At 44.7% G+C, this 13,195-nt stretch overlaps 1 protein-coding gene across 2 annotated transcripts in view; it reads right to left on the bottom strand.

The window, feature by feature from the left end:
• LOC149317872 (acetylcholine receptor subunit gamma-like) overlaps positions 1-13,195 on the bottom strand; it is a 63,337-nt gene that overhangs the window by 7,003 nt on the left and 43,139 nt on the right. For both annotated transcript variants that reach the window (XM_089507394.1, XM_089507395.1), the window contains exons 7-9: positions 8,383-8,586; positions 6,872-6,986; positions 1,223-1,337 (exon numbers count right to left, since the gene is read on the bottom strand). In XM_089507394.1, coding sequence (XP_089363520.1) covers positions 1,223-1,337; positions 6,872-6,986; positions 8,383-8,586 — 434 coding nt within the window. The remainder of the gene's footprint in view (positions 1-1,222; positions 1,338-6,871; positions 6,987-8,382; positions 8,587-13,195) is intronic.

Raw genomic sequence — 13,195 nt, forward strand, 5'->3', positions numbered from 1 at the left:
TTAATGGCCAGTTGGCAAGCTGCCCATAGCCATATCTTTGCTAAGGAAATTACAGGTCCAGAAAATGAGAAAATACTATTCCAGGAAAGGCTCCTGAAATAGATGGAGTCCATGGGACTTCTATTATACCCTGGCTCAGTCATTAATCAAAACTGAGACTCAAGTCAAGAAATCAGAAGAAGACTAGGAGGGTAGTCACACTGCAAAATGAGTTTGACAGCACTTTAACTGTTGGGACTTTGAGCCTTATTGCATGACCAGAGAAACGGAGACCGAGTGCGAGAGTAGTGGTTTTCTCTGTGCCTCTCTGCATGCTGTCGTGGCACTTCCATTCTCCTTTCTGAAAGAGATGGTTATAAAAGCGTGCTTTTTGCCAAATTGATTTTTCCAGCTTCACGAAATGCATGCTTCTATGACCATCTCCCTCCTTAAGAGAATGGAAGTCTTTATGTCATGCACAGAGGGAAGAAAGCCACTTTTCTACCACTCCATCTCAGCTTTCTTTTGTCATGTGATAAGGCTTTCTATCCTGCATAACTCTGGGATTTGTAGTTTGGAGAGCTCTCTGACAGACCAGGCTGAATACCTCACCAAACTAGAAATCCCAGGACTCTGCAGGATAGAGTCATGGCAGTTAAAGTGGTGTCAAACTGCTTTAATTGTACAGTGTGGATACATCCTTTAAGTCTTGGAAAGCAACTAAGAAGGAACTAAATAACTATTGGAATTCCGCTGGAGACATTTGTATGTATAAGGTTCCCTTACATGCATGGATGGCATTTTTCCAGGCAGCGAGAAGGTTGGCATTCCCTTCCTCCCTCTGCAATGCCTAAATCCAAACTTACTGAAAAGCCACCCTGCAAGGCCATTCCATTCCAAAGCTAACCTGACCGTCCTTATGGCAACCCATCACTTGAGTCCCACACTATCCTTGTTCTTGCATACCACTTTTATTCAATCACTTTTTATGGGAGTTTCTATATCTATAATTGAGGAATTTTTAGTACTAGCTTAACGTATTGCTCTACCCTTTCATTTTTCACCCAGGAACAAATCCTCTTTCTTTTGCCTCTAGCCTGAAAAGGTGGGATGTTTTGTTTTAAGAAAAAGACACAGTCCAAGACTGGGAATGCAATAGGGCAAGAACATGTGAGCAAACATCCTCTACAAGCCAGTTACCAGCCTTTCGGAAGGCCATGGTAGTATCACCCCCTGGACCTACCTGCCGGACTCGCTTGGACATGGAATGGGTGTTGGGGGTCCTCAAAGAAACATTCAGTACAATAACGGCATTCACTACTATAGCTATGGTGACCACTAGTAGAAAGGTTAAGTACCTATGGAAACAAGAAAAGAGCACACTGGTCAGTTGGCATCACAGACTGGTTGACTAGAGGCTGGAGAAACAGGCCATGAGTTCATTTCAGAAATCAGAGACCTGAGTCTACAACAACAGGCTTAAGTCCTACCACTGTCATGGTCAGGGGAAATTATCCTCCTTGATGTGCTAGCTTTCTTTTTGGAAGGAATTTCATTGTTGAGGTTTTGAATAATATAATGTTGAAGTCGAAGGCTTTCATGGACACCATCCGTATTTTTGGTGGGTTTTCTGGGCTATATGGCCAGGTTCTAGAAGAGTTTATTTCTGATGCAAAAAATAACCCCTTAAAGTGGACAAAGTTGGTTACCAGTCCTGAAAAACAGCAAAGTCAGGACTCAGCAAATGCAAATGAAAACCACCCAGAGTCAGGGGTTTTCCCAGCAGACAGTGGGCCACTAATTAAACAGTCACAAATCCTCTATGCCTGTCCTCCCATCCGGAGGCCTTGCCATTCAACAACAGAACAATACACAGATTAACATGGAAATCACTCTTTCCTACCCAGGGCCACACAATATATGTGTTTTGTGTGTGTGTGTGTATCCCCCACTCACTTCCATGTCAGCATTCTCTGAAGAGGTCAGCCACTGATGCTGGCAAAACATCAGTAATAAACTCTTCTAGAACATGGCCACATAGCCCAAAAAACCCACCAAAAATATGATGTTGATTCAGGCAGTGTCTGCATGGGCCAGATACTGATCCAGGCATTGTCTATACAAGTATAGTATAAGGCTGGTTCATTTGGTGATTGCACAGGTCACTCCTGGAGTATTCTGGTTCTGAAGCTGCCCTGACAACCCCCCATTATCTGGTCCCTCCGCTGTGATGCAGACTCATACTATACCTGTTCACATGCACATTGCACTGTGACATCCAGCACTGCCACTACTATAACACATTAGTTGTTCTGAGATCAGACTGAGACACCCAGCAATGATCACAGGGCTGGGAACCTTGTTTTGCCCTCAGAATGAGCAATGTGGCAGTGGCAGCAGACCCGGATGGCACACGCATTGCAAACAACATCAAAACAGACGGGTCCAGATCTTCTGGGAAGATCCAAAGCAACTGGTGAGGTTTTAAGAAAATATTTTCAGTGTGTTAAAGAGAGACTTGAGGAGCTGAATATGTTTAGCCTGAAGAAGAGAACGTTAAGGGTGTCATGATAGTCCTGCTTAAATATTTGAAAGGGTGCAGGGACGTAGCTAGGATTTTGGGAAGGGGGGGTCCAGACTAAGTGCCACCATTATAATGGGGCTTGAGTGCGGTGGCACAGCAGCACACACCATTCATTTTTCTAATGGAGGGGGGGCCCGGACCCCAAGAACCCCCCCCCAACTTGGCTATGTCCCTGAAGGGTGTCATATTGAGGATGGAGCAAGCTTGTTTTCTGCTGCTTCACAGAATCATAGAATTGGAAAAGACCCCAAGGACCGTCCAGTCCAACCACCTGCCATGCAGGAACTCACAATCAAAGCATCCCCATTTTGCAATGCAGGAAGACACAATTAAAGCACTCTCTGTGACAGATGGCCATCTAGCCCCTCTTTAAAAACCTCCAAAAAAGGAGACTCCACCACTTTCTGAGGCAGCCTATTCCACTGTTGAACAGCTCTTACCATCAGGAAATTCTTCGTACTCTTTAATAATAATAATAATAATAATAATAAAATAATTTTTATTTCTACCCCGCCTTTCCATAGAAATGATCAAGGCGGCTTACAAAAGTTAAAACATTACAATACAAGATAAAACAGTTACAATATAAGGTTAAAAACATTGCTACAAAAAATGGGAACAGGAATCAATAAAATATGTATGTCAAGGGCAAGAAATGGGAAGAATCAATTTACGATAGTCCGGGGTCAAAGGAAAAAGGACAGGGGCAGAGAAGAAACAATTAACTAAGGTGGGAAGGCCAACCGAAATAAATGCGTTTTTAAATTTTTCTTAAAAGAGGCTAATGAAGCGGCGGAGCGGAGTTCTACAGGGAGCTTATTCCAAAGAGAAGGGGCAGCCATGGCAAAAGCCCTCTGTGAGGTCTTCACAAAATGTGACCTAGGGACCTCCAACAAATTTGTGCCAGATGTTGGAAGAGTGCGGGGCGGATTATATGGGGAGAGGCGGTCCTCCAAGTACCCTGGGCCCAAGCCATTTTAGATAAAATCTCTTTTCCTGTAGCTGGCATCCATTGCTCCAGGTCCCATTCTCTGGAGTGTGGTTGAGTCTCCTTCTTTGGAGGTCTTTAAGCAGAGGCTAGATGGCCATCTGTCAGGGATGCTTTGATTGTGAGTTCCTGCATGGCAGAATGGGGTTGGACTGGATGGCCCTTGCAGTCTCTTCCAATGCTAGGATTCTATGATTCTCCAGATACTTCACACCAGAACCAGGGCTTTGGCTCTGCATCATCAGGACACCTTGCCATGGGAACAGGGGAGGACATTTTATTTGGTCCATGCAGACAGGCCTCAGTCATGTTACCCCTCTTGTATGGGCCAGGTACATGTTCATTGCTCTGAACAAGAGAAGGCCACTATATGGAAAGTACTCAGCATCAAAACTTTATACCAGGGAATGTTTTGAACCGACTCTAATTATCAACAAGGTAGACAGAATTTTCCATTATTCCCCACTGAGTTTTTGATCCTATTTAGAGGCTCTGAGCCTTTCAGATTGATACCACGCTGAGCAACTGAAATAAGCTCAATCTTCTCTTTTATTCCCTGAAACCCTTCCAAAACTTAAGCTCTTTTGCACAATGGCTTGTCCCCTTGAAACTGACCAGCTGTTTTATAATTCAAGTGCAAGGCCACGATTGCTGTCATAGGGATGTATGGCTCACCCCAGTAATAAAAGTACTAGCTAAGTCGGCAGGCAACCTGAAGACACACACACACAGAGTATGAATTTATCGTTAGAATTTAAGAGCAATTAGCACATATAATAATAATAATAATAATAATAATAATAATAAGGTTAATTCAGAGTGTGGAATTAACAAACAGCTTTAGAGAGGTGTTGGAAAAAGAGTTCACAAGGCTGGAGAAGAAATCTTGCCTAGCAGTCAGGGAAGCAAAAGACTTCCTTTTAGTCCGAGTTCCTTCTGCAGTTTAAAAAATAACAACGGGATGTTCTGCATAATTCTGTAGTATTAATTTCATTCTGTTAAAACTCAGGACCCAGAAGCCCCGCTTCTTAAGCAAAGGACAAATTAATATACAATGGATCCTTCCCATCCATAGAGGATTAGTTCCAGCCCCCCCCCCCCAAAAAAAAAAAAAAAAACCACACAAACATGGCAGAAAACAGATAGTCACAGTCCATATTGTTCAATGGAAGTGATATGCATGTGGTTACATCAGTGCTTTTGTGTGAATATGCTGCCATTGAATAATAAGGCTGTGGCAACCCATAAGCAGTTACATCTGTGGATTGCCAGCCCACCGATATAAAAGATCCACTGTATTATGTTATATATACAGTCGCCCCTCCTTTCTTGCAGATTTGAGGTCCGCGGTCTTCAATATTCACGGAGGGACGACCTCCATTATATCCAATAGGGCGCACTCCCGAAATGGGCACCCTGTGTGCATGCACCCGTTCAAGTCTATGGGGGTTTGAATATTGGTGAGTCTCCATTTTTGCAGGGGGGGGGGGGTCCAGAATTGAACCCACATGAAAATGGAGGGCCAACCGTATATTATATTATATTATATTATATTATATTATATTATGGGTTGAGGCTCTGTTTTTGGATTTCAGATTTTGGGAAGGATTTTGGAATACCATGCCTAATGAGGTATTTTGTTTAATGAGATACCTTGCATTTATGTACATACAGAATGAGATATTTGGGAGATGGCATCCAAGTCTAAACACAAAATTCATTTGTTTTCCATAGACACCTTACAAACATAACCCAGAGATATTTTTATACAAATAGTTTTATAAGTTTGTGCATGAAAGAGAAGTGTGTGCGCACTTGGCCATCAGAAAGCAAAGGTGTCACTATCTCAGCCACCCATTAAAAAAGTTTTGGTTTTTGGAGTATTTCGGAATTTCGGATTAGGGAGACTCTACCTGTATCTTAATGAGATTTGTGAAAGATGGGCGATCTCCTATATCGCCTCCAAATGTGTAACTTGTCTCGTGAAGTCGAAAGCTTTCATGGCCGGCATCCATAGCTTTTTGTGGGTTTTTCGGGCTCTGTGGCCATGTTCTAGAAGAGTTTCTTCCTGACATTTCGCCAGCAGCATCTGTGGCTGGCATCTTCAGAGAAAACTATAATGTCTCATTGTCTGACTCCCCAAATCCACCATAACAGCCAGTCACTGCACTGAGTGAAAGACTTCATCAGGCGACTGAGATGCAAGGAAGAGGATGCTTCCAGCCCTACCCCTTCCAGCATTAAGTGAGGATGTGAAGAGGAACTGCAACAGCAATCTTGCTTATAATTGGTGCAGCCTCACATGCTGCATCCTCCTCCTTCTATCCCAACTGGAAACTGAATGGACTGCAGTTGCTGGCTCTCAAGGTGGGCTAAGAGGGCATTTGCACGGCTTTACAGTAAGACTACATAGTCTTAATGAATATAGTGCAGTTACGAATCCATAACTCTATGTTTCAAATCTTTAGGCTCATAGAGTTGGAAGAGATCACAAAGGCCATCCAGACCAAACCCCCTTCTGCCATGCAGGAACTCACAATCAAAGCATCCCCTTTGACAGATGGCCATCCAGCCTCTGTTTAAAGACCTCCAAGGAAGGAGACTCCACCAAACTCCGGGGAAAGAGTATGTTCCATTGTCAAAGAGCTCTTACTGTCAGGAGGATCTTCCTAATGTTTAGCCAGAATATCTTTTCCTGTACTTTGCATCCATTGCCCTTTGTCCTAGTCTCCGGAGCAGCAGAAAGGCGTTTAGAGAGGTGTTGCTTCATCCTCAGTATAACAGCTTTCAGATATTTAAACATGACTACCATGTCCCATACTCTTCTCCAGGCTAAACATACCCAGCTCCCTAAACACTCCTCATAGGACTTGGTTTCCAGACCTTTTACCATTTTGTTCGCCCTCCTCTGGACACGCTCCAGCTTATCAATATCCCTTTTGAATTATGTGGATACAGTATTCCAATTAAGGTCTTAAAAGCAATATTGAATTTTAGCCAAAGTATATAATTTTGAATTGTTTAACAACAGATTTAAAATGTTGTGCTTTTTTAAAATAAAGGCCACCAAACCAGCCTGATGAGAGTTTTACAATACAGCTACTGCTACTGAGAAAAGCCCTGTGTTGGCTACAGAATAGCCTAGCCTTCTTGGGCAGTATGACATGGACCTGGGCATCTGGTCAGTCGACACAACTGAATCAACAAGACTGCACTCTTAAGGGTCTCAAGGGGCATTTTCTTGGAGGTGAGTACCAGTAAATGACACCCAGAAGGATGCTGGTGGAACATCTTGAGTCTTTTAATTTGGAAATACTTACTTGCCAATGAGTGGCACTGCCTGGGATGTTTCTGGCACCTTTTTGGCAATCAGGAAGAGGAAGACAGTCTGGGCTAGGAGGACATTGATGGAAACAGTGCACTTCTGGCCACCCGCTGCAGAAATAAGAAGAGATTCGTTGTTATTCGGGAAGGAGGAACGTGAAGGGTGCATCTACACTGTAGAAGTAATGCAGTTTGACACCACTTTGAGTGCTGTAGCTCCAGTCTATGGAATGCTGAGATCTGTAGTTTTTCAACGTGTTTAACCATCTCTGCCAAAGAGTACTGGTGCCCCACCAAACTCATATGTTTTCCCCCATTAATAACTTTTGCCCTCGTGACCATATCCCACTGTTGCTTGGCCGTAAGGATCCTGGTTTCCATCTGCAAAATATTGGAGGGTGTATATTAGGCTTCAAAGCAATCAGAGGTGAACCAGATTTGGTTAAAAAAACCTGTCAGGGCCAAGAGGTTGACACCTGTATTCCTAACTGCATTTCTTCTGACACCATGCGCAACCAACAGTTTTGACAACATTTCCCCTTAACAACATGGCAGCAGAAATACACACTCCTAAGTCTGGAAGTATGCTTATAGGAATCCTTCCATTTCAAGCCACCTGCAGTCCTCAAAATGTTCAGAACATAAAAAGAGCCCTTTTGGATTGGACTGGGATGGGCAGCTATCATGCCTGTTTCCGCTGCCCACTGGAAACTTGAAGGGATGGAGTCAATCTGACTGCCTTTAGTTGGATGTTACACCTCAGGATGCTGCTTCTGAGAAACCCAGTTACCTGTGCCCACAGTTCTAGATTCATTGGGTTGTGAGACATACAAAAGGATCTTAAGACTAAAGGATCCCTCCTCCATGTTCCCAAATGCAGCAAAATTATCTATAGTTCACCACCACCACTAGAAACCTTGGGGCCACAATCAACCATTTTGAGCCAAAACATTAATTCTACCAGAGGACTGGTCGCTGTGGTATTGGTGGCTTCCATGTCATTTGAGCAGTGAATCTGCTTTGGGTTTTAGGCTGAATTATAAAGAGACTAAAGCAGTGGTGGCGAACCTATGGCACGAGTGCCATAAGTGGCACTCAGAGCCCTCTCTGTGGGCACACACGACATCACCTCAGCACAGAGTTCACCAGAGTGTGTTACTAGAAAGTCAGAGGGACATGGCACTTTGCGATATTTGAGTGGGTTTTGGGTTGCAGTTTGGGCACTCAGTCTATAAAACGTTTGCCATCACTGGACTAAAGCCTGTACCCACGGCAGGTCTAGCATGTTGGACTCAGTTTGGATTAAAACCTGAATTCACTGCTCCATCAGCATGGTATTCACTAGCCACCAATCCCCTGGTGGAAGTAATTTTTTCCCCCACATGGTCTTTGGGGATAGGGTCCAGCATCCTAGTTATCTTCTTTAAAGTTCACACAAAAGTCCGGAGCAGATTCACCTCCTGAAAGCTTCTGGCGACAGACTGCCTAGTAACACAGCATTGCTCACCTTTGGCAGGCAAGAAGTACACAACCACCGCCACTGAGGAAATGAGCACGCAAGGGATGATGATGTTGATGATGTAGAAGAGGGGCTTCCTCTGGATTATGAGAAAAAAGACAATCTGCTGGTACCCGGTATCATCTGGCGTGAAGGATCCGTCGTTCACTATCTTCTTAGCCGGCCGATGTTTAATTGCCCATTCTCCATTCTCTGTAGGAAGATGAGGGGAGCCATTTTATAGGAAGAGAGACAGGCCACAATAATCATGGTGCATCTGAAAGCAATGGCCCAGAGTGTTCGTCCAACACTTGATACTTACATCTCTACAGTTCAGTTCGTGGCCATAACCAGATTGCCATGAATTCTTGAACCCAGCCTGGAATATAGCATCTTAGGAAACTTAACATACTTTGTATTTCTAAAACCCATGGCCCATGTTTTACATGGCCTAATTAATGGTGCATGCATAACTAATAACTAGGTAACGTTGGATAACGGAGAGCATCAAAGAAATTCAAAAGAAAATCAGCCTGTGCTTTATAGATTATAGCAAAGCCATTGATTGGATAGAGAATGAAAAACTCTGGATCACTATGCACAACATGATTTGTCCTTATGTGTAATTGTACTCAAAACAAGAGGCTACCATTAGGGCAGAATATGAAGAAGCAGGATGATTTCCAGTTGGCAAAGGGATCATGAAAGTCTGGATTTTATTATCCTATCTGTTTAACTTGTATGCTGAACATATCATATGTAAAACAACTCAGAGGAAGGAGGCATGAAAAGTGGAGGAAGGAATATGCAGATGACACCATACTACTTGCAGAAAATGGCAAAGACTTGGAACGATTCCTGAAGAAAGCTAAGGAAGAAAGTGCAAAGGCAGATTTACAGTTGACCATTAAGAAGATAAAAATAAAGACCACATATGATTTACATAACTTTAAAGGAGATAATGAAGACATTGAAATAGTCATTAATCAGAATGGAGACTGAAGTCAAGAAATAAGTAGACTAGGACTTGGAAGCCAGCTGTGAAAGAACTAGTCAAGGGACTTTATTGCACTGTCTCCGGTGCCTGACTTACCTTTTCTGAACTGGGCTCAAATTCAGAAGTCCTATTCTCTGGAGCAGTAGAAAACAAGCTTGCTCCCTCCTCAATATGACACCCCTCCAAATACTGAAACAGGGCTATCATATCACCTCTTAACTATCTCTTCTTCAGGCTAAACATCCCCAGCTCCTTAAGTCTTTCCTCAAAGGGCATGGTTTCCAGACCCTTCACCATTTTGGTTGCCTTCCTCTGGGCATACTCAACATACATTACTGACCTTTCATTATCGACCATACGTTATTAACTTTAGAATTCCAGTAAGACAGTAAGAGAGGTTTCAGAGTGGAACACACTTCCTCAGAGGATGGTGGAGTTTCCTTCTTCGGAAGTCTTTAAGCAGAGGTGGGATGGCTATCTTTTGGGGTGCTTTGATTGTGTATTCTTGCATGGCAGAATGGGGTTGGACTGGATGGCCTTTGAGATCTCTTCCAACTTTACAATTCTGTGATTCTATGATTCCATTCTGGACACTGTGGTCCAAAAGATCTGGCTTGTTTAAATTGATAAAAGTAAACCCTGAGCAAAGTGCTCCAGATCAAAGTGAGGGTTAGACAGTTAAGCCAGAGTACTATGGCTATACCCATAATAGCATAAGTCAGTTCATCTCAACCTGGATGCCTGGAGCTGTATCCAGTTTACTCCCTTCCATGGCAAAGGGATTTCAGCCAGATGCTGGGATTTGAAGGAGTGGAGAGCTAATCTTGCCAGGTGCTCAGTCCCTAAAGTCTGAGCTTGCTGCAGCAAAAGCTCTCATTTTCATCTCTTTTTCTCTCTTCTTCTCCCACCTGTGAGGCAAAGCCATGCATAACAAGCTATTATGCTGCTCTGCATGTGTTTTCCACCCTCTTGTCACATCTGCTGGAGCAATGGCTTTTTAACAGTCTAAAATCACCAGCTTGTCCCTGTAATGAAAAATTAAAAGCCTCTCACGGCCAAAAGAAGACGCTTGTGCCTTCAATATGCTGTTCAAACAAGATGGAGAATGGCAGTAGCAGCTGCTCAGGACAACTGCGTCCCTGGATCAGTCAGCTGAAATGTAACTGTTAGCAATAGCAGAGGCTGAAAGAGAAAGAAAGAGCAGGAAGAACTCATTTGCTTGGTTCTTATCGGGAAGTGGAGTGTCCATGGAACCAAAGAAAACATTCCCATTTGGGAGGCTGTTACATGGGGTGGGCAACTGTGGTAGGTTCAGGGGCTAACTTTCTGCTTCCAGAACCCTTGCGTGGGCCCTTTCACATAGTTGTTGTTGTCAACTGCCTTTGAGTCAATCCCAACTCATGGCAACCCTGTGAATGAGGCATCTCCAAGACTCCCTGTCTTCATCCACTCTGCTTAGGCCCATGGTCTCTGTGATTGACTCTGTCCATCTTCTTCTCTTTCTGCTTCCCTCGACCTTCCCCAACATCATTGTTTTTTCCACTGAGTCCTGCCTTGTCATGATGCGGTCAAAGTACGACAGCCTCAATTTCATCATTCTTTCTTCCAGGGAGAGTTTAGGATTGATCTGTTCTAGGACCCATTTGTTTGTCTTTTTGGCCATCTGTGGCATCCTCAGCACTGGTGTCATCTGCATATCTTAGATTGTTGATATTCCATCCTTCTGTCTTCACTCCTCCTCCTTCTGAGTCTAAGCCTGTTCTTCATATGATATTTTCTGTGTACAAGTTGAACAGGTAAGGTGATAGGATGCAGCTTTGGGAAACCATTCTGTTTCCCAGCTGTGCCCATTTGGCAGGGAGAGCTCCAACTGATCCACTATCATTCCTTCTTTTTCAGCTGTTTTTAAATTCTCCTGATTTCCTTCTGCCCCTCCCTCCTTCTGCCTTTGTCCTTAGCTTACTTCAGTTGCTGCAAACTGAATTCAAAGTAGAAATGTAGTTTGCACTCAGTTAACTCAACAGGGAAGAGCAGAGGAGGTGGGAGAATCTTGCCCTTCCCTGTAGAGTCAGGCAAAAGCAAACTGCTGCAGCTTCTCCTAGCTTGTGCATTCTTCTGCATTTATTGCCCCGCACACTGTTGAACATCTACGGACAGAAAAATTTAAAACAGTTTTCCCAGCTAAATATTTTTTTCTCCCCATGGGATGACTTGGTCCTCCCACTCTACAGCTAAGAAGGGCTCAAAATGCTTTGTACCCTCCTATACCCACAGGGTTCCATACAGCCATGTCATTTCCTAAAACATGAAGAGAGATATTGAGATATTGAAGAAAAAAGAGGACAATTCTTTCTTTCTTTCTTTCTTTCTTTCTTTCTTTCTTTCTTTCTCATAATATCAGAAGTCCAGGAAAGCTGACTGGAGGCAGATCAGGACAAGCAAACAAGACATTATAAACATAGCGGATTAACTTCTGGAGTTATTTGCTATACACTGTGAGGATGATTATTGGCTTAAATGGTATTTTTAAAATAGATGGAAATGGAAAATAGATCTAGCAACCATTATGCCTAGCCATGAAAGCTAAATGGGGACTCCATATTCATATGCAGTCTAGCCCTCAGTGCCTCATGGCAGGAATGAACAAGAGCAAAAGTATGCTGCTTTCAAGAAATTGTGAGTTTGCCTGTCACTTGGATTCCCACTGGTATCCCGGGGGGGGGGGGGGGCTTGCTGGGTTGTAGTCTGCAGCCCCCAGAAGAGAGGTGACATCCGGTCAGGCTCTTCTGGCTTTCCCCATTCACTTGGCTGCCCAGTGGTATCTCTAGGGGTGTGTGGGGTGTACAGCCCATACAGTGTGACAGCCCAGAATAGGGGTGACACCTGAGCAGGCCCTCCTGGCTTGCCTAAGTCACCAGGCTGCCCAGTGGTGTCACTAGAGGTGTGTGGGATGTGCAGTCCTTATCGGGTGACACCCCAGAAGAGGGCTGACACCTGCTCAGGCCATCCTGACTTGCCTAAGTCACTTGGCTGCCAGTGCTGTCACTGGGGTGTGTGAGGTGTGCGCTCAATCAGGTGACACCCCAGAAGAGGGGTAACAGGTGATCAGGCCCTCCTGGCTTGTCCATTTGGCTGCCCAGTGGAGTCATTGGGAATGTGCAATCCACACTGGGTGACACCCCAGAAGAGGGAAGACACCTGCCCAGGCCCTCCTGGTTTGCCCAAGTCACATGGCTCTTCAACACTGGGGGGGTGTGGGAGGGTGCAATCCACTCTGTGAGACTCCCCAGAAGACGGATGACACCCAGTCAGGGCCTCCTGGCTTGCCCAATTCACTTGGCTTCCCAGTGGTGTCATTAGGAGTGTGTGGGGTGTCAAGCATTGGTCGGGCTTGCCTGACTCAGTTGGCTGCCCAGTGGCATCACTAGAGGTGTGTGGGGTCACCTGGTGTGCAGCCCACAACAGGTGACATCCAAGAAAAAGAGTGACTCCCGGTCCTGCCTTCCTGGCTTGCTCAACTCACTTGGCTGCTCAGTGGTCTTACTAGGGGTGTGTGGAGTGTGTGGTCCACAGCGGGTGACACCCAAGAGGGATGGCACTTTGTCAGCCCCCCCCCCCCCCCCGGCTTCCTACAGTGGCAGAATCCTCCTCACACGGAGACTTCCACCACCATGGCAAAGGAGAGGACCGGGGGCACCCTTTTGACTATCTGGCCTCCTCAACAGCCACCCTCACACCGGATGACACCAGAGGTGAGGACAGCACTGTGGCTGCCCACTGTTGGAAGCAAGATGATAGGTTAGATCAGTCCTTGATCGGATGTAA

Source organism: Sceloporus occidentalis, unplaced genomic scaffold, assembly GCF_023333645.1.
Source record: "Sceloporus occidentalis isolate IW3139 unplaced genomic scaffold, rSceOcc1.0.p SCAF_2, whole genome shotgun sequence".
In the NCBI taxonomy this organism is placed as follows: domain Eukaryota; kingdom Metazoa; phylum Chordata; class Lepidosauria; order Squamata; family Phrynosomatidae; genus Sceloporus; species Sceloporus occidentalis.